At 38.7% G+C, this 25,437-nt stretch overlaps 1 protein-coding gene across 2 annotated transcripts; it reads left to right on the forward strand.

The window, feature by feature from the left end:
* The first annotated feature begins 301 nt into the window (after positions 1-301).
* Positions 302-24,455, forward strand: LOC133123304 (matrin-3-like). 2 transcript variants are annotated; one of them, XM_061233654.1, is made up of 21 exons: positions 302-382; positions 4,738-5,621; positions 6,075-6,136; positions 6,760-6,798; positions 7,235-7,332; positions 7,534-7,580; positions 8,649-8,768; positions 10,521-10,646; positions 12,710-12,853; positions 13,003-13,127; positions 13,316-13,838; positions 14,566-14,689; positions 15,235-15,254; positions 15,399-15,521; positions 15,738-15,866; positions 15,946-16,068; positions 16,178-16,308; positions 17,130-17,457; positions 18,072-18,198; positions 23,108-23,223; positions 23,395-24,455. In XM_061233654.1, the coding sequence occupies exons 2-21, from the start codon at positions 4,836-4,838 to the stop codon at positions 23,440-23,442; spliced, it is 3,339 nt and encodes a 1,112-aa protein (XP_061089638.1). In that variant the 5' UTR covers positions 302-382; positions 4,738-4,835; the 3' UTR covers positions 23,443-24,455. The 2 variants fall into 2 exon arrangements, with proteins under 2 accessions (XP_061089638.1, XP_061089639.1); XM_061233655.1 differs by lacking the exon at positions 302-382 and adding an exon at positions 1,275-1,292.
* The last annotated feature ends 982 nt before the right edge of the window (positions 24,456-25,437 follow it).

Consider the following 25,437-nt stretch of genomic DNA (forward strand, 5'->3'; position numbering starts at 1 on the left):
GATGAATGCTCGGAATGTAAAAGATCAGAGAATGCGGAACATGTACTCATGCAATGTCGAAAGTATAGGGAAGAGACGATAAGACTAGCGCAAAAGATAGGTAAGGCAGGAAGAGAATGGAATCTTGTGGGTATTCTGGGAACAACAGGAGGTGGGGTACAGGACACAGAAAGTGGTTGTGGAATATCTGAAGGAGATACGATTATACCATAAAATTTAGTGAGTGATAATGATATAAAGTAGTCCTGAGCAATATACCATACTACATACTCCGGTACAGTAGGTGGCGGTATGCACCAAATAAATAATTTGTACTACCCGCCATAAAACCAAAAGAAGAAGAAGGAGAAAAAAAAAAAAATCGCGCTTGACAGGAGCTAAGGTAAATAACTAGTTAGGAAACAATTATACGAAGACATATTATTGTACTCTGGAATTTTTAAGCCGTTTTCGTGAACATCGCTTGGGGAACAGCTAACTTAGTAACGTTAGCTAAATTAGCTGGGAACATATAACTATGTGAAGCTGGGCCTGTGTTTTTACTGGGATAACATTAAGTTAGCTAACGTTAACGTAAACTCACCGTGTTCCGAACACAGGGAAGCGACCGCTTCCACCAGAAGTTAACGTCCGTATAATGGTAGTTTTTATCCTGAGGAATGTGATTTATGATTATGGTTGCTTATTGGCTATCCCAGACAATAAAACACATTGATTGATGTGAATTGGACCAATATGTATAGAGAAAAAGACAAATAACTGCCCTGTGTTAGGAAGACCGTGTGAGCTCGCTCTGTTCAGGCTAAGTTCATAGTCTCGTTAGCAACAGCTTTCCCACCACAATGTTACAGTGGATCACCATTACCATGTCACTGTATGCTGTAATGGTTCGCGTATGTGACTCGTACCAAGTTTTTATGAAAACGGAAGGAATTGTAACTTTATGCGCACACACATAAAACCCCAGTTTTGCCAAGTGTAAAGTCCAAACTAGCGAGCTACGAGGTACTTTACAACAAAATGAGCTAATAAATGGTGTGGCACCATGATTACTTGTACAGTCCCCTCAAAAAGTATTGGAACAGCAAGGCCAATTCCTTTGTTGTTGCAATACACTGAATGCATTTGGGGTTGAGATAGAAAGATGAACTGGAGACAAGAGTTCAGAATGTCAGCTTTTATTTCCTGGTATTTACACCTAAATGTGTTAAACTACTTTGAACATAGCGTCTTTGCTTATCAGACCACCACATAGGTGAGCAAAAGTATTGGACCAGAGTATTTAAGTAAATGTAAGTATGTAAGTTGGGGGTTTTTTTCGTTCAATCTCCTCTTCAGGAGGTGAAATGCATGCTTAATTGGGTTAAGGGCTGGTGATTGAATTTGTCCGTCTAAAACCATCCACTTTTTCTCCCTAATGAAGTAGTACTGTGCTGGCAGTGTGTTTTGGGTCATTGTCTTGCTGCATGATGAACTTCTTCCCAAATAGTTTGGACGCATTTCTCCGTAACTTGGCACAGAATGTTTTTGTAGACTTTTGAATTTATCTTGCAGCTACCATCATGAGTTACATCTTCAGTAAAGCCATGCAAGCCCAAGCCATGACACTTCCTCTACTGTGCTTCACTGATAAGCTTGTTTGTTTTGGATCATGAGCAGATGCCTTCTTTCTCCACACTTTGGCCTTTCCATCACTTTGGTAGAGGTTAATTTTGGTCTAATCTGTCCATAAAACTTTATTCTATAACTTTTGTGCCTCATCTCTGTACTTTGCTAATTCTAATCTCGCCTTCTGATTCTTACTACTGATGAGTGGTTTGCATCTTGTGGTATAGCCTCTATATTGCTGCTCTTCTTCAAACAGTTGATTGAGATACCTTCAATTTTCACCTGTGGAGACTGTTTGTGATGTCACTGACTGATATTTTGGGGGGGGGGGGGGGGGTTTTCTTCACAGCTCTCGCAGTGTTTCGGTCATCAACTGCTCTTGTTTTCCTTGGTCGACCTATTCGATGTCTATTGCAAGCCAGCGGTTTCTTTCTTTTTCGTTACATTTCAAGTTGTTGTACAATCTATCCCCAGTGCTTGTGTAATGACTCTGATCGATTTCCCCCTCATTTCTCATCTTTTCTCCCAAAGACAGCTTTCTCGTCTTCATGTTGGTTTATCTTTTCTGACATAAATGCAGGAAAAACCCAAGAGTAGACATTCAGAACTATTTATTGTTTAACTAATCAATCTAACAGGCCTCTGGGCAATAAGAATCACCTATCAGTCACGCTTCAATACTTTTGCTCACCTAGAAATGTCTGATACAAAAGCTGATATGTTCTAAATTGTTTAACAAATCTGGATAAAAATACCAGGAAATAAAAGGTGAAATTCATCTCATGTACATCTTTTGACTTCAAACTTAATTGTCTTCAGTGTATAGCAAAAACAAGGAGGGGACTGTATATCCTAGCTAACTGGTATATTGTAACTCTTTTGCACGTAAAGTCATTATGAAGACGAGTGGGTAATTCATGATGAAAACTTCCACTTTGCATTGTAGCTAGTTTGCTAGCTAGATTGCTACTGAAATATCGTGTCAATAAATGAAACCTCTACTGGATTACCAAGTTGCAAAAGGCCATGCTTTTACCAAAAAATTATCCCGTATGCCGAAATGTTTTACCGTTAGTGAGAGACACTGAAAATGATTTGTGTATCATGCAGTTGTGAGATGAGAACTGTATCTGTTGCTGTATCTGCTGCATCATTTGAGGTCCTGGGTACCGATTACTGATGTTTTTGATGCAGAAAATATGAGTCATAGACACAGGTGGACACAGAATTTGTTGCTCGCTTCCTGACACCCGGAATGCATTATCCTGTAGGGAATTATCTCCCCTCAATTATCTACCAGTAGGTTAATGTTAGCTAACCACAGCCCAATGAAACAATCTTTGTTGCTAGCTAGTTAGTATTTGCTAACTAGTAAGCTATTAGCCAGTTGGATAATAACTTGAGCTTGACTGTTCAAATGTAATATTTAGCTAGCTGCAAATTGCTAGCAGTTGCTCAAACTTTTGAACCACAGTGTTTCAATATAGAAACACGCTTGCCAGCTAAATAATAGTGGTTCAATTTTTAAAGTTGACAGTGCTTATGCATATATACTATAGCTACAGCTGTTTGATGCCACTGCAGATTTGTTCATTTCTTCTGTTAATTTCATTGTAGAAGACTATACCATGCTATGCTATTGTCTGAGTTGTTCAGCAACATTATTATAGAGCAGATCAACACATACTGGTACTTTCCTCCTATAATCTCGGGGCCTACCAATTAAAATATTTCTATTGAATTCAATGGGAATGCACACACAACAAAAAAAATCCCTGTTTAAAAAAAAAAAAAAGACAGCATATCTAAAACTAACAAAAATGTCTCATGATTGTTACATCGCTACCAAGAAATAGAGCTGGCGAGATCCAATGAGATAAAATGACCTAGGATAAAATGACCTTATCTCTAGCTAGCTAAACAAGTTTCATTGCTTCTGAGATGTCACTGTAGTAGGCCTACTGAGAGCCCAAAGTCTTAAACTATACATGTATTTGCTGCATAATGCGTTCTTGATGAGTGTAAAATATCGATTCCGTGATAAGCTAGTTTTTGTAGCACATCTATGAGGTTTCCCACTATATTAAGAGCATAAAGCTAATCATCTTGATTCTGACATGGGGTTTTTCCAATACCATATATGTGCAGTTCATAACACAACTTATTTTAATCATTTTTATAGATTTTCTTTTTCTCCTTGGTTGTCGTCATCATCGTTGCCTTTTTCTGATTGTATCTCATGTTAGATTTAAATGGAAGCAGCTTAACTGTGTCCCCTAAATGTGACGTGGCAAATCCTTTTGTGGATTTGTTAGTAATGTACTACTCTTGTACTACTCTTATTAGTAAGCTCACAGGAATTCACAAACTGTCTATAGCTTACTTGTGCTTCATTGCACGGTCTCCATTGATTTGCACTTAAACTATTAGCAGGGATCATCAAAAACACTTTTTCCCTCTATTATCGCTGGTTCTTTCTGCTTTGTTGAGTGTTGGAGTAAATGGGCTTCACCTTATTGTTCCAATTATTTCCTTAATTGTTTGGTCAGATGCTTTATATCGGCCCGATAACATCACATTTAATTGCATATTCTGACCATATTTGGTTGTAATAGTTAGATGACAAAAATATCTCTGGATTTTCTTTCCATTGAATCGTATTTTGTTATAATTCAGTATGTCATGATTTGTTGACCTTATCCTGGTAATGCTATTTTATTCTTATGCAATATAATCTTTCATTCTGGACATAAATTCCTGGACATTATATTCAATACTCTCAGCATTTTACATTACCTTTGGAGACACGTGTTTGAACCAGATTTCCAACTGCTAGTTTTCCTAATGGTCACATTCATTGCTTTTGGCAATTTCTTTGCTTAAATATCTCTTGACTGTCGAGATTTGTATTGAGATACTTTACAGCTTTGCATCTTGTTATTAAAATTGTAAGATTATAAGATATAAGACAATTCTGTTCATGTTCAACTCTCTTGATAACCATATTGTACATATTTTTGGTCCTCCCTGCTCAATGATTGTTTCTGCAGAGTAATGTCATGCTGTAACAGACGAGGAGTTACCATTTGCTAAGTTGAGTTTTTCTTTCATTTCTTTCATTCACCACAGACTTTCCCAGGTTTCTCCTTGGAGGCTTTATAAATCTCCAGCTTTAAGCTGTTCTTGTGCCATTCTCCACAAAGTAACTGCACAACCTTTGTGCAGGAATGTCCCAGAAGAACCCCTCTGACGGTGCTCATAAAGGCTTTGCTGTGGGACGGGGGCTCCTGGCTGCTGCTGAGACCCTTAATTTCAGCATGAATGATCCTCGCCCCCTCTATGTCACCCCTTCCCGGCCCTCTTACGGCATGTCCTCAGCTCTGGGCAGTGGGGACGGCAGGAACTCCCAGATGCCCCCTCGTGGTGGCAGCCATGTTTCCAACACTATGAAACTCTTTGGCAGCCTGGGACTCTCTCCCACTGACATAGATGCACTGGCACAAATGCCTGAAGAAAATATCAGTATAGACACCTTGCCGCAACTTATCATGCAGCTGAAGAACCGCAAGTTGGAGGCGAGCCGGCGCATGGGCGGCAGCTCCAGGGACCTGCCCCCAATCTCTCCAGAGCACTCATACAGAGCATCTCGTGACAACTGGGAGGATATCCCGGCTGGCCGCATGGGCACTTCTAGTGGGCAGGTCTCAGCCCGTGGCCCCAAAATGGATTATGGCTATGGTTCCATGCAGGGGGGCCCCTCTCGGGCCTACAAATGTATAGACTATGGTGAGAACAGCAGTGGCGGGATGAGCAGAGACCGCCAGTATTCAGAGCTTTCCCGTGATCGTTATGGTGGCCTTGGGATGGGTCCCTCCCCAGCATCTGACAGTGGCTTTCTGCAGAAAAGAATGGGCTCTCCCTCCCAAGGCAAAGTGCAGGACTTCTTGGGAGTCATGCCCGACATGTTCCCACACGTGTGCGCTCTTTGTGATTTTGCAGTGCATTCCACAATGGTGAGTACTCTTACACACTCAAATACATGCAGACAGATCCAGGTATATACTTTCCCCATGCATTAAAGTTGCTGTTACATTTGCATGGCCACTTTAGTTGAAAGTGTATTGCATCCTTGAGCATTATCTCATCTTTGGCAGCATTATTCTGCTGACAGAAGAATTTTGGGAGCATTTTATTTTTTTGTAATTCTCCATACAGCACTTGAATATAACAATTGTTATGTGGTGAATGTTGTTGTGTTCCCTGAGATAAAAATAACTGGTTATAACTTGATAGACTTTCGTGTTTCTTGTGTTATGTTTATGTTCAAGCTTTTTGTGAATGAATGAATCAATAAATTGGCAACCAGGCATAATTCTATATAAAATACAAGTGTACATTATAGAAGGGGAGAATGAAATGTCTAAAGTAAGTGACAGTCACACACACAACATCATGCTTTGTGGTAGGACTGGACCCAACACAGTCATGGAGTACGCCATATGGAAAACTGTCGGCTCCTGCTACAAATGTAAGTCTGCTTCTCTTTTGCATCTCATCTTAATTAAAGACTTTCCGACCAGTCAAGTGAATTTTACAGGTTTAACTTTAAATGGGAGATTTGTCCACACATTGCTATAGGTTTGCACAGCTATGGAAGAAAATAAGGGTCAAAAAGATTAGAATTAAAAAATGCATTGAATTGAATGTGAAATTAGTATGTTTAATAGTATTTTAATTGATGCTCATAGCAGTTTATAAACTGAATTTATACGAACTGAATTTGTACAAATTGAATGTGGGGAGTTGGAAAAATGGAACTTGATTTGGAACTTTGTTTTTTTGAAGATTTTAATTATGGGAAGATGCTTTTTTTTTAGATGTTAATCCATGCTAATGTTCATTTCACAGTTGATAAATTCAAATCTGTTAAATGAAATGTGTCTTTAAATTATTATTATTATTATTATTTTTTTTTCCATAGTTTTTCTTCTACACAGCACATTTCATGGTGACTTTGAATGGGAGTTAGCGAGGCCCAGTTTCAGGCCCACCTCTCAATTCAGATCATTAGAAATGATGTTTTGTGGGCTAGAAATATTTTGCCAAGCAACCCAAAATCCAGTTGAATGTACCTTTCCCTCCATTTTTCAGGTATCCAGGCTGGGATCCTCACATGGCTGCAAACAGAACGTGAGTGTATATTGGGGGGGGTCATCTTCATTTTAAATCTACCCATTCTAAGTTTCTTCCTAATGTTGCCATTATGTTCATTTATAATAATTAATTATTTTTATTTGAATTTGATTAAAATTTTATACGAATCATGTCGCCTATAAAAATAATTTGCTAAAAATAATTATGAAATAATCCTGCGTAGGCTTTGTAAAGCAGCACCTAATGTACATTGTTTCTGTAGCCTTTTTGTAGCCTTATGTTGTTTCTAGCTACAATAGAGTAATTGCCACTGCCAGCATGACTATTGTATACACTGGTAATGTGTGTACCAAGTACCCAGATATTAATACCAGCCCAAGTAATATGACAATAGTCTGAGCATGAGATAGTTTAAATGGTATTGGTTTCAAGTTTGACAGAGAGCTCTGGGTTTATTCTCTCTCCTATACAGGTCTGGTGCACTCCAAATAGATAGCACTAACCGCTCTGATGGAATCCTGGGCCCTGCACCCATGGGACTACCAACAGGAGGGATGGGCTCCAGCTGGGGTAACCCATGCTTTGTAAAATGATAACCCAACTGCTGCACCTTTTCTGTTTGACCGAATTCGTAATGATCCTTTACATCTTTTTTGCATTTTAAGATGTCCAGTACTGCTGAAAAATGGCAGCCTAGCTCCTGGATGAAAATGGATCTGACTTCATGACTTATTACATTGTTTAATTCATTCTTCCTTTTTTGTTTTTAAGGTGCCAGCATGTCACACAAAAACCAGCCATTTTCAGGCAGTCCAAAGGTGATCTATTTTCTTTCCCAAAGGCTTGAACTAAAAAGTCTACCCTGGGCTCAAGAATTATTAGCACCCTTGGAAAAAAGGTTATATTTTGTAAAAGCAAAAAAAAAAAGAAGAAGAAATCTGGTATTAATCTGTATGTTACATTCAAACCTGTTGGAAAACTTTTGTGGTGCTAGGAAGAGAAAATGGGATGCTGTCTACAAGGGGGAAGGTATGGCCACTTACCTAATCAGTGGGCTACATATGAGGCCTGGTTCAGGCCTCGAGTGAATTGGCTTGGGTTGGTAAGGACTGGTGGTTTTTTTAGAATAGAAGGCGACCAAGCACTGGACTCTGTGGGACACCAGTCAAAAGCCAAATTCTTTTTGAGTCATTTCACTTTATTATTTTGTCTGTCCACCATGTGATGCTGAGGCCCTCCTCAGCCCCGGACTACACTATATACTTTTATTTCAATATGGTTATTTTCATGTTATCACTGTTTTAATTAAGTAGTCTTTTCTAAAGAAAACCATCGGTATCAAAATTATTGGCACACCAAACATTTACTTTTAATGAAATCAAAAACTGAAATTGGCAATCATTTTAATTAAGTTAATCTCTGTCTACCTGTCGAACCTGTGGTTTGAACTGAAGAGTTCATGATCTTGAAACGGTCCCTCAATGCATTCTCTAACCTTATCACTAATTATTGGAAAAGACTCATGGCTGACATCTTTGCCAGGGGTGTTTGCTCAAAGTATTAAACCAGGGGTGCCAATAATTTTGAAACATGTTTTTTCGGGAAAGCATTTTTTGTTGAACAATGTAAGCCTTTTGGATGAATCCATTGATTCATTAATGAAGCACATTATTGTACACATACTGGGAGAAAAAAAAAATGTTTCCAGTATTTGTTGTGCACATTTATCAAGATTGCCAATAATTCTGGAGCCTATTTGTTTTTTCACTGTATTATTCAGGTATCTGTTGAAAGCTTTGGGGGACAAAATACATGAACGTATTGTGTACTCCTGCACTGGATTTGGTTTTGCTTCTGTTACCATGCTTTATGGCTTTTGTTCCTAGGTCCGAAGCAGAGTTGTTGTGGCAAAATATAAAAGAAGGGAAGTTCTCACATTGAACTGCTTACGACTTCTGGCCCGACCATTTGGAACTATTTGTGAACATTTGGTCCTGAATAACAAGGTAAGGACAAAGAACAGTTCAGCATTTACAAGTCACTTCTTGTAAAGTGCAGCCCAAACCTTTTTTCTTTTCATTAACACTCTGTAAAGCATCAGTGCAACTAAAACATACATTGCAGTCCATAAGTATTTGGACAGTGACACATTTTTGTTGTTTTCACTCTGTACTCCAGTAAACAAATGGTTGAAATAAAACAATCACTGTGGCAATAAAGTGGCAAACCACTAACCAAATAGAGTTTGAGGGTTTTTACATCCATACTGGGTGAACCGTGTTGGAATTACAGCCCTATTAGGTGACCCCCCAATTTTAGGGGACCAAATATAATTGGCTGTTCAAATGTTTCTTTGACAGGTTTCATTATTAGTTCATGCATAAAAGAGCTGTCAAGCTGTCTAGAATTGATTCTAGAAGTGCCGTCTGCATTCGGAGTGAGTTGTCTCTCAACATGAGGGCCAAAGAAGTGTCAATGGCAGTAAAGCAGGCCATCATTAGGCTGAAAAATCTGAATAAATCAATCCAAGACATAGCCAAATTAGGTGTGTCAAAATCAACTGTTTGGTACAGTAAGAAGCAAGAACACTCTAATGAGTCCATCAATGGCTAACAACCTGGTAGACCATGGAAGACCTGTGTAGTGGATGACAGAAGAATCCTTTGAATGGTGAAGAAAAATCCCGATGACCATCAAGAGATGACTACGCCAGCATAACCTTTGAGGGTTCACTACAAGATGAAAACGCCTGGCAAGCCTCAAGAATAGAATGGTCAGGTTACAGTTTGCAGAAATGGACATTAAAAAAACCTGTAGAGTTCTGGAACAAAGTGTTATGGACAATGATCAACCTGTAACAGAGTGATGGAAAGAAGAAAGAGGAGAAATAAAGGACTGCTCATGATCCAAAGCATACTTCTGTCTAACATGGTGGCAGTAGTGTTATGGCTTGTACATGTATGGCTGCCACTGGAACTGGCTCATTTGTGTTCATTGATGTCACTGCTGACAGCAGCAGCAGGATGAATGCTGAAGTATACAGAAACATAATCTCTAATCCAAGCAAATGCATCAAAGCATTGCTTCATCATGCTGCAGGACAATGATCCAAAACATACAAACAGAGCAACCAAGGAGTTTTTTTGGGACAAAAAGTGGAATGTTCTTGACTGGCCAACTCAATCACCTGACCTCAATTCAATTGAGCATGCAGTTCACTTGAATTCCAGACTGAAGGCAATGGCCCCTGAAACAAGCAGGTGCTGAAGAGGGCTGCAGTACAGGCCTGGCAGAGCATCACCAGGGAAGATCCCCAGCATCTGGTGAGGCCTATCGGTCGTAGACTTCAGGCAGGCATGGATTACAAATGATTTGCAACAAAATATTGAATATGAAATTTGTCCAATTACTTTTGGTCCCCTAAAATTGGGGCGGACAATGTATAAAGCTGAACGATTGCACTTTAGTCGTTTATTTCAACAAGCTGGAGTACTGAGTGGAAAAAAAGATTTGTGTCACTATTTACCGCTGCATTCTTTTTTTGTAGGAAACTCTTGGGTGTTTTAAGCATCACAATGTACATATTTTGTGTGTATTTCAAACGCTTAAGTTTGTCTGGCTATTGGTTCATCCTTGACATTAATTTATTTTCATCAGTTTACACCCACAAAAGATGATGGTGAACTTGGCTAGATGGCAACCATCTACTTGGCTCTGCTCTCTACCATAATACTTCATTGGGGTTGTTTGTCCTCCAGGCTTTTTTGGAGATGGAAACTCATGAACAGGCATTGGCTATGGTGGATTTCTACCAGAGGAAGCCAGCTGAGATGCATGGGGAAAAAATCACAATCTATTTATCACAGGAGCTTATAACAATTCAGGTATTAAATTGTTGCATTGATTTATGTGACAAAAGTTTTCATTATGGTGACTGCTGTGTGGCTCATCCTGTTAGTGCACTGTTCTACTTAATGAACAGACCTCATGGACCTTGTATCTGCACCCTTCCAGCAAGGTTGTTTGTCAGTTCCTAACTTAAGAAATTTTGAATGGTCTGTTCTTATTTGAAATATTATGGTGTTGTAGTTACAATTTGGATTTTTTTTAAAACTGGAATTTAATTAAAATTTTGAGTATTTCTTTGGAATTGATGCATGAATGCATTTGGTTTGGTCAGTATCTTGACATGAAACAGAATTGATTTATTAGTAAAAATGTGGACCATTGGACCAGCGATCACACATAGGGTTATCTGACATTGTTAGAAGTGAATTAATCTAAGTTCTCATAACAGTCACGGTCTTAAATGCTCTGCAAAATTGCACTTTATTTAGAAGCTGTAGTATAAAACTAAACAATACAAAAACATCAGAAAATAATTAGAAGCATGTTTCACTGAAAATGTTTTGCAATTTCAAAATATTTGCTGTAGTTGGTTAAGCGGACCACATGGGGCCTTCTCCTCTGACTTCAAATAGGCAAAATATTAAAGGTACAATAGGTAATTTCAGACTCTTAATGGTCAAGAGAGGAATTGCAACAACAAACAACCTCAAACCACAACACTGTTTATGCTTCTCTAGTTTATCAATATAAAGCGTAATATAAAGCGTTATAATGCAGTTCAGTGTTCTTGTGCACTGTTTTGGAAAGCTGAAAGTAAGAAACGCAACAGAGCCTGCTTTCTTTTCATAATGTTCTCGTAAGAAAATGTTTGCCGAACAGGTGACTTTATGAAATCTTGACTTCAGTGTGCTACGCAACACTTTATATTTTTTGTCTTTTTGAAATTTTCACTTTAGCTAACCAACTATATTGTGAGCAAGCAAGTTATTTGGCTACATAACTAGCTGGCTATATAACTAAGATATGATAGTTTACCACAAATGATGGAACTGTAACTTAAAGTTTGAGAAGAAGGTTTAGCTAAACATGGATGATTAAACACGTAAAGAGATAAAAGGAACGTGTAGCTGCCTAAATTGCACTCCAGACAAGTGATCACTGAAATTCTGTATACTATTGCTTATCCAGTTATAAAACAATACCAGTACGCTATCAGTAACGACAGGCAAATGAGCTATTACTAGTTAGCTTCCCGAATTTACAAATATCCACTTGAAGCACAACGCTTCAATCGCTACTATGTTCGTGTTGCCTATATTTTATCGTAAGTGGATATTTGTGAATTCGTAAAGCTGACTATAGCTAATTTGCTTGTTGCTGCAGATAACAAACTGGTATTTTTTATAACTAGACATGTAGTCTTGGCTAGGATAATAAGCAATGGTATACAAAGTTTCAGTGATCGCTTGTCTGGAGTGCAATTTGGGCAGCTATACGAACAGTCAGAATAAGCTCCCACACCATTGGCTGTGGCAGTTAGAAGCAATTTTCAACCAATGAGCTTGAATTGTTGTACAACTGTATAATTTCTTATAAAGAGTGACGGGCTGACAAATGTACACTTTGAAACCCAAATTTAAGGACTATAAACACAGGCAGAGGGTGAGTCAACATGTCAGTGAGCCTTTTTCAATGATAGGGAGTTACAATAGTCTTGTAACAATGCTTTAACACAAAAATCTTACCTATTGTACCTTTAACATCTCTTTCCAAATTTAATCCCTTGTTTAAGCACAAATATCTGTATTTTCTGCAAGTTTCTAAGGAACTAGTTTACTTCTACCGAAGTACACTAACTGACTACTATAAGAAACTTGTGCTGGTGATGGGATGTGGCATGCAGCATTCTGACGTTATGGATGTTAATTATGGATAATTGAAATTATGAATTGAATGTGTTTTTTTTTGTTTTTCGAAATTCCTAATTTCTTGAGCATCATAAATGATCTTGCTGAGAATTGAATCTCTTTGTTTTTACTGTTTTGCCACTCACTATATGGCCACAATTCAGATGTCTTTCTTTTTCCTCTTCCTGCAGAAAGGCAAGAGAGATTTTCAAGCCGAGGAAAGTCAGGTGGTTTTCTTTTCGAACCTGCCAAGAGTGGGTGAGAAGAAATCGGAGCTACTGACTGTAGCTCAGCGCTTTGGAACTGTGGAGAAATACCTGTTTTTAAATGATCAGGTGAGATCCAGGTGCATCCGGTTACTAGGGCCACTTGGCAATTATAGTTAAACCGCATCATAATTCTGGATTTTTTCATTGTCAGAGAAGCCTGACAATGTGACATGTCTCAGATTTGTTACTACAGCTTTTTTGATCTCTGCTCACAGGCTTTCGTGCAGTTTAAAACTCCAGAGGATGCTGAGATGATGGTGAAGTATTACACTCTGCATCCTCTCACTATCAAGGGCAGAAGCATCCAACTAAACATCTGTGAAAAGTATAAGAGATTAAAGTGAGTGAGACAGGGTAATATGAATGATATGAGGGTTTTATTTAATCATCTAATTATTTATATGCTTCATTTGTGGAGGTCAGTGTTGTGAAAGCATGCCAAAGATATATTTTTCTTTCTGTATTACATGTGCTGTAATAATACAATGATATTGTAACTAATTTATCTTATTCTTATCATTCTCTCAGATTGGATCCCTCCAGGCACGGTCCAGAGAGAAAGGATGCAAACAGAAAGACTAGCAGCACCAGCAGGAAAGGATCTCCAAAAAAACAGAGATCCAACTCCACCAGCAAGAGGAGCTCCAAGAGCAAGACAGAGAGTGCTAAGAAACAGGAGGAGCAGGAGCACAGTGCTGGGCTCGGGGAAGGCCCCGGAGAAGAGATATCTGGTGTGATTGAAGCTGATGAAGGGGGCTGTGAAGAAGCTGCTGAAACACAAGAAGCAGAACAGGCCGAGATCCCAGATGAGCCCATTATGGAACAAGAAGAGTCGTCAACCCAACAAGAGGAGCCAGTTCCTGATCTAGATGAGACTCAACACACTGTGGAAGAGACCTGTGAAGTTTCACTGACAGCGGGGTCTAAGGATGCCATAGCAGAGGAGCCCCTATCAGAGGCTAAGGCTGCACAGGCTGAAGCTGAAATTCATCCAGATGAGGGGAGAAGAACAGAGCCAACTGAAAGCACAGAGATGCCAGAGGAGGACGAGGTATCATTCACTCAATTATTTCATTATTTAGTGACACATTCTTCTTTTGACATAACATTGTTTTAATTTTTAAAAAGTTTCATTGCATCTGCAGGCCTGCTGATTATTTGACATAACCAGCTTCTATTGTATTTTCCCTCTTCCTGATTCCCTCTATTGCATATTTGTCACCCAATAAACAACAATATGTTTCTTCTCGCAGAACTGTTTTTAGCACCATTCTCTGCAAAATCAGCCCATCTGGCACCAACAATCATGCCATGATTGAAATCACTGATCAGATTTTTTCCCCATTCTGATGGTTGATGTGAACATTAACTGAAGCTCCCTATGTGAAAGACTAGTCTCAAATTCTAGGAAGAATTTGGTTGCAGTTATTGCTGCAAAAGGTGGTGCAACCAGCTATGTTTAAGTTACTTTTTCACATGGGTGATTTGAGTGTTTGATCCTTTTTTTATTCAATAAATGAAATTATAAATTAAAAAAGTGTTTTGAGCTTACTATTTACCCTTTGTCTAATATAACATTTTGTCGAAATATCTGAAACCATTCAGTGTGACAAAGAGGCAATAATAGAGGAAAGCAGGAAAGGGACAAATATGTTTTCACAGCATTGTACAAAAATGTAATTCCTGGATTTTACATGTTTTGACATCAAGTTTACCTGGCCATGACCTCTATTAGCTGTTCAAGATTATGCACATTGTATCTGATGCCTGCTCCACAGGAAATGCCTATTGAGCAGGATTTCTCTGAGAACATGGAAGATTTTGTGACTGTGGATGAGGTGGCAGAGGAAGAAGATGGTGATAGTTTAGAAAGCCAATCAAAATCTGGGGCCTCGTATTCAGGTGCTTGTTGATTTTATTCTGTTGAAATTAGTTACAACCTCCCTTGGGGTTTCTTAAAGCGTTTGAAAATGGTGTAAAAAATGAAATGTCTTTTCCCATTTCTCCCTCTTTTCTTAAATTCATGCCGACGTTTCGAAGTCTCACTCGCCTGCAAAGGAATTGTTCTGATGTTAGCTGTTTTGACTGGCTAGCACTCGCTAGTTGTTGCTGTTTCATTGTAGTGAATTAATCATGCTCATGTGTCCCCCATCCAATGAAATTGGGGGGAAGGACTATGGATTAGTCTCTGTCAGTTGGTTCATTTGTTCGTTCGTCACACGGTAGTATTCTGTGTCTGCCACAAGGGGGCCATTATAACTTGCCTCAGTTTGGGTTGACCTACCAATAGCAGTCAGGAACTGCTTTCAGTCTCTGTAACAGATCTAGCATGTAGTGTTGTTTGCTAGCTAGAAGGAAAAAATAATTTGAGTACAAGTACTTTACCTTGTAACTATCCAGATAATGAGGTAGAATTGATTTAATTCTGTTCAATATTTCTTTTTTAGGAAATGCAAGGAACGATAAGGTTTGGATACATTTTATTAGTTTTGACATTAGTCTTGTATTTGCATACATTACAATATTTGTTTAACCTACACATTGTTACATTTTACTGTAATCTGATATTTGCTCCACAAGGCTTTTAAGGAGAAAATTCTTTTTTTTACAGGGACGGAAGGTTGTCAATGTTGTGGGATTTAAAAGGGGCCACAGCTTTCTTCAAGAAATCCTAAACCTTGCCAAACCTTTTGGAGAGGTGGTTCGACACCTTGTGCTTGATTCCAGACCTGAGGTATGCTTGAATACAATGTCTACCCACAGTCTATTTTTCCCGACCCCAACACAGATTGATGCCCCTGGTTCTAGTGCTTTAGAAACAAGTCCTATCTGTTTTTGAACTGTACAATTGATTTATAAACAATTTAAATAATTAATTAAATCTAAACTGCAATTATAACCATTTATTTATCCTGTGTCTAAATACCTTACTCTAATTTCCAAAAAATAGGCTTTTTTGGAACTGTCATCTGAGGAGGAGGCTAGATCGATGGTGGCATTCTACAATGCTAATATTACGGCAGAAGTGTGTGGAAAACCTGTGAAAATACACCATTCACAAGCCTATTCAACAATTCAGGTATGTCCTCAAAACATAATTTGGGTGTGTAACAATGCTTTCATGTACTTATTTATTAATTATTGTTACTGTCTTACAGAGTGGACGAGTGCTTTATATTGCACAGATTCCACCATTCAAAGGTTCTGATGCCTCATTTCTGAGAATAGCTGAGCCTTTTGGAAAAGTGAGACGTTATTTCCTCAATCGGTCTCGTAATGAGGTAACTCAAAATTGGCCATGACAGATGCTGTTTTCTCAACATTACAGTTTGGTCCTATTGTTCATTATATTTGAGATGCAAAATGCATTTTGTTCTCTCTATTTCGTAGTGTTTCATTGAAATGGAAACTAGAGAAGACACTGAGAGAATGGTTAATGCCTACAGGAAGAACCCACCAAAGTTTGAAGGGAAACAGTTGAATGTTTACGTGAGCCGAAAATACAAGCAGCTAAAATATGGGTAAGTTCTAGAAAGCACAAGCCCCCTAGTGGCATGGTGCTGGCTTCCTGAGACATTCAGTGCTCCTGCAACAAAACTGAGTGGAAGCAACAAACTCTGTTCTAGCTTTATTAGAAGACAATACAACAACTAAATCAAATACCACCTTTGTAGCATAGTTTAAGCCAGTTAAGAAGCAGTCTTATCTGGTAGTTCATAAAAAATATTCTTTCCACACCAGAAATTTGTATTCCTTCATAAAGACGAGATAAAGCCCCAAAAAAGTTTGAAGGTATTGCAATACAGCAGTGAAAAACACTGCTCACTGAATAGTAAAGTTTTTGTGATTACGCCACATCATTCTACTCTCAATCTCAATCTGTGACTAATGTGGAATAAATATACAATCTTTTATACGTAAAGAGATGTCCCTTTAAAGACTGTCATCTTTTTTTTGTATTGAACAGTTTGAGAAATACATGCAAATGAAAAGCAGTGATAATTGTCTAACTCGTGATCAGAGACTGCTATACTGACCTTATGCTGGGAGATGACTGAAATCCTGGGTGATATTTTAGTTCAGTTTATGAATTAATAACTTTTCAATAACATGAATGACAGTTAATGAAAAAAATGTGTATGTGTATGAAACGTTTTACTTTGAAGTTATCCACTACTGAACCAACGTTACTGTATACAGCGGTTTATCTAATTGCTTAAGGTAATTGGTGAAAGAAAAAAGCTTTGTAACGCGCCCGCTCTCCAGGAATGGAATTGCCTGCACCTTTACTGGCTGGTTTGCTTGTGGGTGTGGCAGTCCTAATGAGCTGAACTCCCCCCAGGTTCAGGCTGCCCCCTCCAAAGCCTGAGGAGGAGAGTCCAACCAAGAGGGAGCACAGTGGTGCTGGCTCTCCAGCCAAGGAGGAAGAGCCCCCAGCAAAGAAGATCTGCATCAGGGAAGAGAAGACTGCTCCCGCAGAGTCCAGCAGCAGCATCAATGAGGAGGAGAAGGCTGGCACAGAGGAATCCAGCAGCAATGGGGAGCAGCAGCAGGAAGAAGAAGAAAAGGGTGCTTCTGAGACACCTAGTGAACAGGAAGAGTTGGCGTCAGAGATGATAAATGAAGATGTGAATATTAGCCTGCTCTCTGACAGCGTGGACACAGAAAGGGTGAGCTGGATCTACTGCCTTGCTTTGAGTGAGCAAGATGGGATGATGTATTTCAAGGAAGAGTCCAGGATAGATAGTGGGGACTTGTGCTGTGTTGTTTAATAGATTTCTTCTAAATTTTGATCATTACAATTTTTTCATTGCTATCCTAAGCTTATTTGAATTTTTACAGATTTATCTGATCTTTTGTATATCTGCCTGCCCTTCAGCCCCATTGAATTTACTGTAGCAACGTGGATGTTGTGCTGAACCAACATTTTATTGAGTCTGCATTCGGTTGTGCATGTTAAGTAAGGTACTCTGCTGAAGGCAGTAACAACACTTTCACTTGGTTTGTAAAGGTCTAATTGTTTTCTAAGCCATTAAATGATCCTAATTGTTTCCCAGTCATTTGCATTTCTTCCCCTCTACATTGCCTTCAGTCTCAGCCATAGCTTTAATATTAGATTTGTCAAATATTAATTTTATTTGACATTGCCCCCCCTCTGATAAATTAGATTCTGAGGCGTACAGCTATTTAGATATTTTGACGGTATTCAAATCTGACAGCCAGTTTACAAGATCTGTAAACTGGTGATCTGATGAAATCATTCATTAACCGTGGCCTCTTTCAGGACTGCGGAAGCAAAGCGTCAGGAGTGAGTGAGAAGAGCTGTGAGAGTGAGGAGACACCCAGCACCAAGCCACGGGCAGAGAAGAAACTACTTCCTCTGGGGCCGTACGAACCCAACAACCCTGTGGGTAAGACTGGCTCCTGTACAAGCAAACCCTCTGCAGCCTGTAACATTTCCATTCTCCTTTTTTTCCTTGCACTAATTAGTAGGAATGTATCCAAATACAGTATTGGAGGCATTTGATTTAACTTGATAAGATGCTAGATACTGAAAGCTTTCTTATACTACACTATAGTAGCAATTGAACGGACTAATCAGAAACAGCTGAGAAGTCAATTGTCTAATTACTTTTGGTCCCCTAAAAGGAAGGGTCTGTATAAGAAGTAATTTCTACACGGAATACTCAATATGGCTGTAAATGTTAATTTCACATTCAAGCTGTGATGTTTTAGAAAAAAATTTGCTCACCTAAAGATTGGGTGGTTTGGTAAAAAAAAATGTATAAGTTGTTTAAGAAATCTTTATAAAAATACCGGGAAATAAAAGCTTAAATTTTGATCTGTCATCTAAAGCAGCCTTTCTCAAACTTTTTTGTGCTGGGCCCAGTCATATTTGACTTTGGCGTTTCAAGGCCCAGTAGGTGAATGAAGGCACTAATGCGACGGGTGTGTCTGCTTTCTCGCCACTAATTGATCAAATCGAGGTAGACAAGATGACAAAGCCACCCGAAGAGTGTTTTCTGACTGAAGCCTATTTCTTTACTTTGTCATGTGAGAAAAGGCAGTCTCGCACAGATACGTGGAGTGGAAAGGCAACAGTACCTTCACTGCCACTTCGCTGAGCTGCGGGTATTCAGCAGCACATGACAGCCAGAATTCAGATAATGAAAGTCGGCCGAAACGCATATTTGATGTACACCAGATGCATAGCTAGATTAGAGATGTCGGTGCTCTCGTCTAGCTGCAGAGAGAACCAGTCCGACAATCTAACCCTCTCGACAATCTGGGCTTCAAGGTCCTCTGCCATGTCACCAATTCTCCGCGAGACAGTCATTTGAGAGGTGGATCTCTTTGACTTTGGCTGCAGCAGCTGGACCTAAGACCTCAGCACAAGCACTGACTAAGGATGGCATAACTAGCTTCTCCCCCATCGTAAACGGTGCCTGACATTTTGAGATGTGGTGTGAAAGTAAGACGCTTTTGCTAACTTTTCATTTGCAGTGAAATTTGTTTTAAGCACAGTTGCTTGGTTGGCCAATTCATCTCTCTTTTAAAAAAATTTTCTGGTTTGTCTTTTAAGTGGGGATGTTGAGTTTCTAAAAGCCGGCGCAATTTCGATGGCTTCATTGCCTCGTTGCTTAGCATTGCCTGGCAAATAACACAGATGGGTTGGGGGGGAGAAGAATCGTTGGACACAAAGCCAAATTTGATGTCATTTTGGTCATAATTTCGAGTAAATGGGCAATGTTTTTTTGCTGGTGGTTCATTGGGAACATCAGGTGTAGCATTAGTAGGCGTAGCAGGTTGCCTTTTAAAGAAACCCTTGATGCTAGCTTGCTTTGAGCATGCCATATTGAGCTTGTAGATGTAGTGTGTGTATGCCTGCGATTGAACGTTCAGAGTGACAGTGACAGAGATAGAACAGAGCACGTAACCTCTCGCGGGTGGGAAAGCTTCACGTTAGAGAACGTTGGACGGGCGACGTAAGGACGGGGGCGTGCGGAGCAGAGTCGCGATCATAGACAGTAAAAGAAATGGAATTTCCACCAGGATTCAGGGGACCGGCAGCGACCTCTCCACGGACCGGCACCGGTCCGCAGCCCATAGATTGAGAAACAATGATCTAAAGTACATATTTTGACCTAAAACTCAATTGTCTTCAGTGTATAGCAAAAACAAAGGAATTGACCTTGCTCTTCCAATACTTTTGGAGGAGACTGTGTACAATTGTGTGCACAAATTTAGGCAACCCTGGTCAAAAAGCTTTTTACCATTAATATCTTAGTGAATTCATGCTACCCTCACCTCTAAATGGTACAATGTTAAACATGACACATTTCTTCACATTTTAAAGCAAGATTAATTTTAATTGTAATATTTTTTAAATCAAAATAATTTTAAAAAAGGAAAAAGGCCCTGTGCAAAAGTTTGGGAACTTTGCAACTCCTCCTCAGGCAACTATAACAGCTTGTAAACTGAATTTTTCTCGCCCTTTCTTCCTGGCAGAACATCTCTTTTTCCAAAATATTTTTTCGCCTCCTTGCATGTATGACATGTTTGAGATCTCTCCACAGATTTTCAGTAATATTCAAGTCTGGGGACTGTGAACTCTGAACAGCTAGACCTGTGTTTGCTATTCTTTTTTTTGTAACTCTTTTGCAGTGATGTGTGGGTTCTTCTGAGCATTTCTCACCAGGTCTCGGGCTATTCTGTCTGAAATATTTTTTGGTTTTTGGTCTTCCAGACCTTGCCTTGACTTCAACTGTTCCATTTATCTTCCATTTTCTAATAATGTTTCTGACAGAGGTAGTTTGAAACATTGAGAGAATTTTTGTAGCTTTTTTGGTGGAAAGGAACCATCTTCATTTTGAAATCCTTAGACAACTGTTTAGAGGAACCCATAGTTGTTAACACCAGATAGAACAGCCACCGCAGTTGGATACTTTAGAAGACATGGAGTTACTTCAGAATACAAGGTCAGCCCTGTAATTATACTCATTGAAGTCCTAACGAGTATATCACCTGGGCCTGGGCCTTCTTAGTCATCTTTTTTAAAATCTACAAAGAATAATCAAAAAGGGTTCCGAAACTTTTGAACAGGGCCCTTTTCCTTTTTTTATAATTTATATACAGTAAAAATCAATCTTGCTTTAATATTTGTAGAAAGGTATCATGTTTAATTAGCCATTTAGAGTTCAGGTTTGCTTTTGATCACATACAGATTCATTGTAACAGACATTTAAACCAGGGGTGCCCAAAGTTTTGCACCCCACTGTACAGTTGTGTTCAAGAAAATAGCAGTACAACATCAGTAACCTGGTGAACCACTGTTATTACTAATAGTGATATTTCTGCATGGCAAATACTTTACTTGTAGATGTAGTAGCGTAATAGAATAACAACAGACCCAACTGTCATGACATGCAAACTGCTTGTTCTGAGTAATTGGCTCATTCATTGAAAGGGGCATGTTCTAAATAATAGCAGTGTGGAGTTTAATTAGAGAATTCATTAATTCTGTGAAAAAACTGGTGTCATTTCCCGTCTTATTAAGGAAGAAGGGAAGCAAATGTTTCACACATTCTTATAAAATATATTTCCTTCTGAATTGCTAAGTAAAATGAGCCGTTCCAAACATTGTTCGGAGGAACAACGTCAATTGATTAAAAAGTTGATTGGAGAAGGGAAAGTATATAAAGAAGTGGAGCAAATTATTGGATGCTCAGCTAAAATGATCTCAAATGCTTTAAAATGGAAACAAAAACCTGGAACAAGCGGAAGAAAATGAGCAACTACTGTAATATACTGTAAAATAATCAGAATGGCAAAGATTCAGCCATACATCAGCTCCAGAAAGATCAAAGATGATCTACATTTACCTGTAAGTGCTGTTAGTCAGAAGACATTTGATCGAAGCTAAGCTATCATCAAGAAGCCCCCGTAAAGCACCATTGTTGAAAAAAGGGCATGTGCAGAATCGGTTAAAACACATCGATTGGCCCAAAGAGAAATTGCGTAACATTCTGTGGACTGATGAGAGTAAAATTGTTCTTTTCGGGTCCAGTGGTCGGCGACAGTACGTCAGACGACCCCCGGGTACTGAATTCAAGCCACAGTACACTGTGAAGACAGTGAAGCATGGTGGCGCAGAAATCATGGTATGGGGATGTTTTTCATACTACGGTGTTGGGTTCGTATACCAGGGATCATGGATCAGTTTGAATACATTAAAATAATTGAAGAGATTATGTTGCTGTATGCCGAAGAGGAAATGCCCCTGAAATGGGTGTTTCAACAAGACAACGACCCCAAACACACAAGTAAGCGAGCAACATCTTGGTTCCCGACAAAAAGGATTGAGGAAATGAGTGGCCAGCTCAATCCCTCAAGCTCAACCCCATTGAAAACTTGTGGGGTGACATTAAAAATGCAGTTTCTGAAGCAAAACCCAAAAATTCACTGTATATCTGGTTTTAAATTTGTATATTTCTTTATATTATATTTATATTATTAATTGTTTATTCATTATATTAATGTGAAAAGGCTATAACTAAATACACAAATGCAAAAGATGTTTTGATCATTGTTTTATTCAAAAGACTTATTTTGCTACATGTTTGAAGTTACTTGCATGTAAATGTTCCTGTAAATTGAGGTCCTGTTTGAAAACATGCTATGGCATTGGACTATCAACTCATAGAAGAACATGAAACTGGAAAATTTCTACTTGGTTGAATATCTAACCATTTTTGGTCATTTTCTGCCCAGACCCAACTTTGGCATTGTATATATTTTATAAATGGTTGGCCTGTTCTTAAGCAAGATATTTACTAGTATTTCAAGTTTGGATACCATACACCAAGTTGTGCTGTTATGGTAAGCCTTCAAATATTGAAAAGAAATTGCCATGTGGCACAATTTAGCATTTATGAATGACCATACATTTTTTTCTCAGCAGTATTAATTGAAATTGAAAATCATCTTAAACTAGGCAGAAACTTGTGAGACTACACATTTTCAGGTTTTCCCCTGCTTTACCGCCAAAGATATGATGCTCCAAAATCGACACACATCCCAATTTCCACTTGCAAGTGGCATTTTGGGTACCCCCCCCCCCCTTCTTTAAGAGCCAATATCTCTAGAATGAAAAATCCAATGAGATTGAATCAATTGAATTTAACTTTCCTCATGTTGTGATATATTGATTGGTGGAATAATTCCATTGTCATTGTTACATTTCAAGAATGTGGGTAATAAGGGACAGATACTGAAGTGTTAAAATACTTCAATGTTGTTTGTTTCATGATGAAATTTCAGGTGTGGAGTATGTGAAAATGGGTTACTACTGCAGATTATGCTTCCTGTTCTACTCAAATGAAGAGACTGCAAAAAAGATCCATTGCAGCAGCCTGTCTCACAATAAAAAACTGAAGGTATGATTTTAATTTAATTGAAGTTCAAGTTTATAATTAATTCAAATAAACAGTTTACACACAAAATGTAGATCTAAGACAAGTCATCAGTAATTTACTGAGGGCTGAAGGTTTGGAATTCAAACCTTTACAGCATTGAGTTTGATTTTATTGAATCTGATTTTTCCCTAGAAACACCTGGACAAAAAGAAGAAAGCAAAAGAGGTCAAGCCTCAGTGAAATGTAATTTTTTTTAACACTGATGTTCAACTTGATGAAGCTGCTTAATTCCAGTGTTGTTGCACATGCCATGGTACTCTTTTTGTCATACAGTAATGACCACAGGTATTGTTTGTCCTTGTTGACAAAGAATGCTCATCTAATGAGGCAGTGCTCAGAATGTAGAGTACCTTGTTATAATGCTTCATTGCCCAGAATGTAGAGTACCTTGTTATAATGCTTCATTGCCCGTTTTGTTTTTTATTTCGTTTTCTATTGTATAATGGGATTAGTTATTACCTACAGTGTAACTATTTTGGTCTGTTTGATTAAAGGATTCTTGTGATATTTTTAGGTCTTATTAAAAATGTTGTGTATAGATCACAATGTACCCCCTTCATATGCATACACACATTTATGGTTGTCTAAAAGGTTTTTTTTTTTATACACATTGAAATTAAATCTACTTCTAAAGGATCATCTGGGATTTTGCATGTCACTTTTTGCATTGTTCATTGCAGAGGCTTTCATGAGTTGTGGCAATACAAGTTACCATGTCAATGAATTCGGTTTTAAGCCAATAGTATGGCCTGAACATCTAGCATCAGTCAACATGAATTTCAGCTTATTGATTATCATCCAGGTGCAATAAAATTATGTGGTTACAAGTTAGTGAGGAGTAACTGGGGGTGGGCTCTGCACTCCTATCTGTTCTATTCAGAATTTGTTGAGCAAATGATGATGGAAGAACTTTTCAGTGCAACCAGGCTCCATAGTTCATCATGGAGGCTTGGTGTCACTGTAAGAATCCCCGCAGACGCTCCTGGAACAGGATTCATTTAATGTTCTCTGTTCAGTGACTCCAAAATAATGTTTTAACCTTTCCTCTGTGTTAACCGTTATACATACAGTGCCCTCCATAATGTTTGGGACAAACCATTTATTTATTTGCCTCTGTACTCCACAATTTGAGATTTGTAATAAAAAAGAAAGTTTTTTTTTTGTAAGATTTTAATAAAGGGCATATTTATAAATTTTGTTTTACCATGTTGAAATTACAGCTGTGTTTATACATAGTCCCCCCATTTGAGGGCACCATCATGTTTTGGACACATCAATGTTATGTAAATGAAAGTAGTCATGTTTAGTGTTGTTGCATATCATTTGCATGCAATGACTGCTTTAAGTAGGCAATTCAAGGACATCACCAGTTGCTGGGTGTCTTACTGGTGATGCTCTGTCAGGTCGGTATTGCAGCTATCTTTAGCTCATGCTCCTTTCAGGGGCTAGTCCCCTTAAGTTCTCTTCAGTATATGAAACGCATGCTCAATTGGGTTCAGACGGGGTGAACTATACACTTATCTGTTATTGTAGTATTCGGGGTATTCTAGCTGCCAACCATGGTATGTTAGTTGGTAAGTTGATATACTCTTCAAGGGTTCAAGTTGTATCGACAGTACTGTGCAAAAGTTTTAGGCAGGTGTGAAAAAATGTAGGAATAAGTGAGAATGCTTTCAAAAATAGTTAATAGTTCATTTTTATCAATTAACAAAATGCAAAGTGAGTGAACAGAAGAAAAATCTAAATCAAATCAATATTTGGTGTGACCACCCTTTTTTGCAATGTACACAGTCAGGGATTTTGTAGGCATATAGTCAGGTGTCTGATTAAACAATTATACAAAACAGGAGCTAATGATCATCAATTTAATATGTAGGCTGAAACACAATCATTAACTGAAACAGAAACAGCTGTGTAGGAGGGTTAAAACTGGGTGAGGAACAGCCAAAATCTGCTTCCATGGTGTGGTTGCTGAAGACAGTTTCATGTCAGAAGTCATACACTGGCAAGACTGTGCACAGCAACAAGACACAAGGTAGTTATACTGCATCAGCAAGGTCTCTCCCACACAGACATTTCAAGGCAGACAGGGGTTTCCAGATGTGCTGACCAAACTCTGTTGAAGAAGCACAAAGAAATGGGCAATGTTGAGGACAGTAGATGCAGTGGTCGGCC

The sequence above is a fragment of the Conger conger genome, chromosome 3 (genome assembly GCF_963514075.1).
Source record: "Conger conger chromosome 3, fConCon1.1, whole genome shotgun sequence".
In the NCBI taxonomy this organism is placed as follows: Eukaryota; Metazoa; Chordata; class Actinopteri; order Anguilliformes; family Congridae; genus Conger; species Conger conger.

Excerpts from the sequence above, each read along its gene's own strand:
- LOC133123304 (XM_061233654.1), top strand. The coding sequence starts at position 4,836 with ATGTCCCAGAAGAACCCCTCTGACGGTGCTCATAAAGGCTTTGCTGTG. Across the intron at positions 5,622-6,074 it reads TTGCAGTGCATTCCACAATG|GACTGGACCCAACACAGTCA; the intron begins GTGAGTACTCTT and ends GCTTTGTGGTAG. Across the intron at positions 15,522-15,737 it reads TGCTTGATTCCAGACCTGAG|GCTTTTTTGGAACTGTCATC; the intron begins GTATGCTTGAAT and ends TCCAAAAAATAG.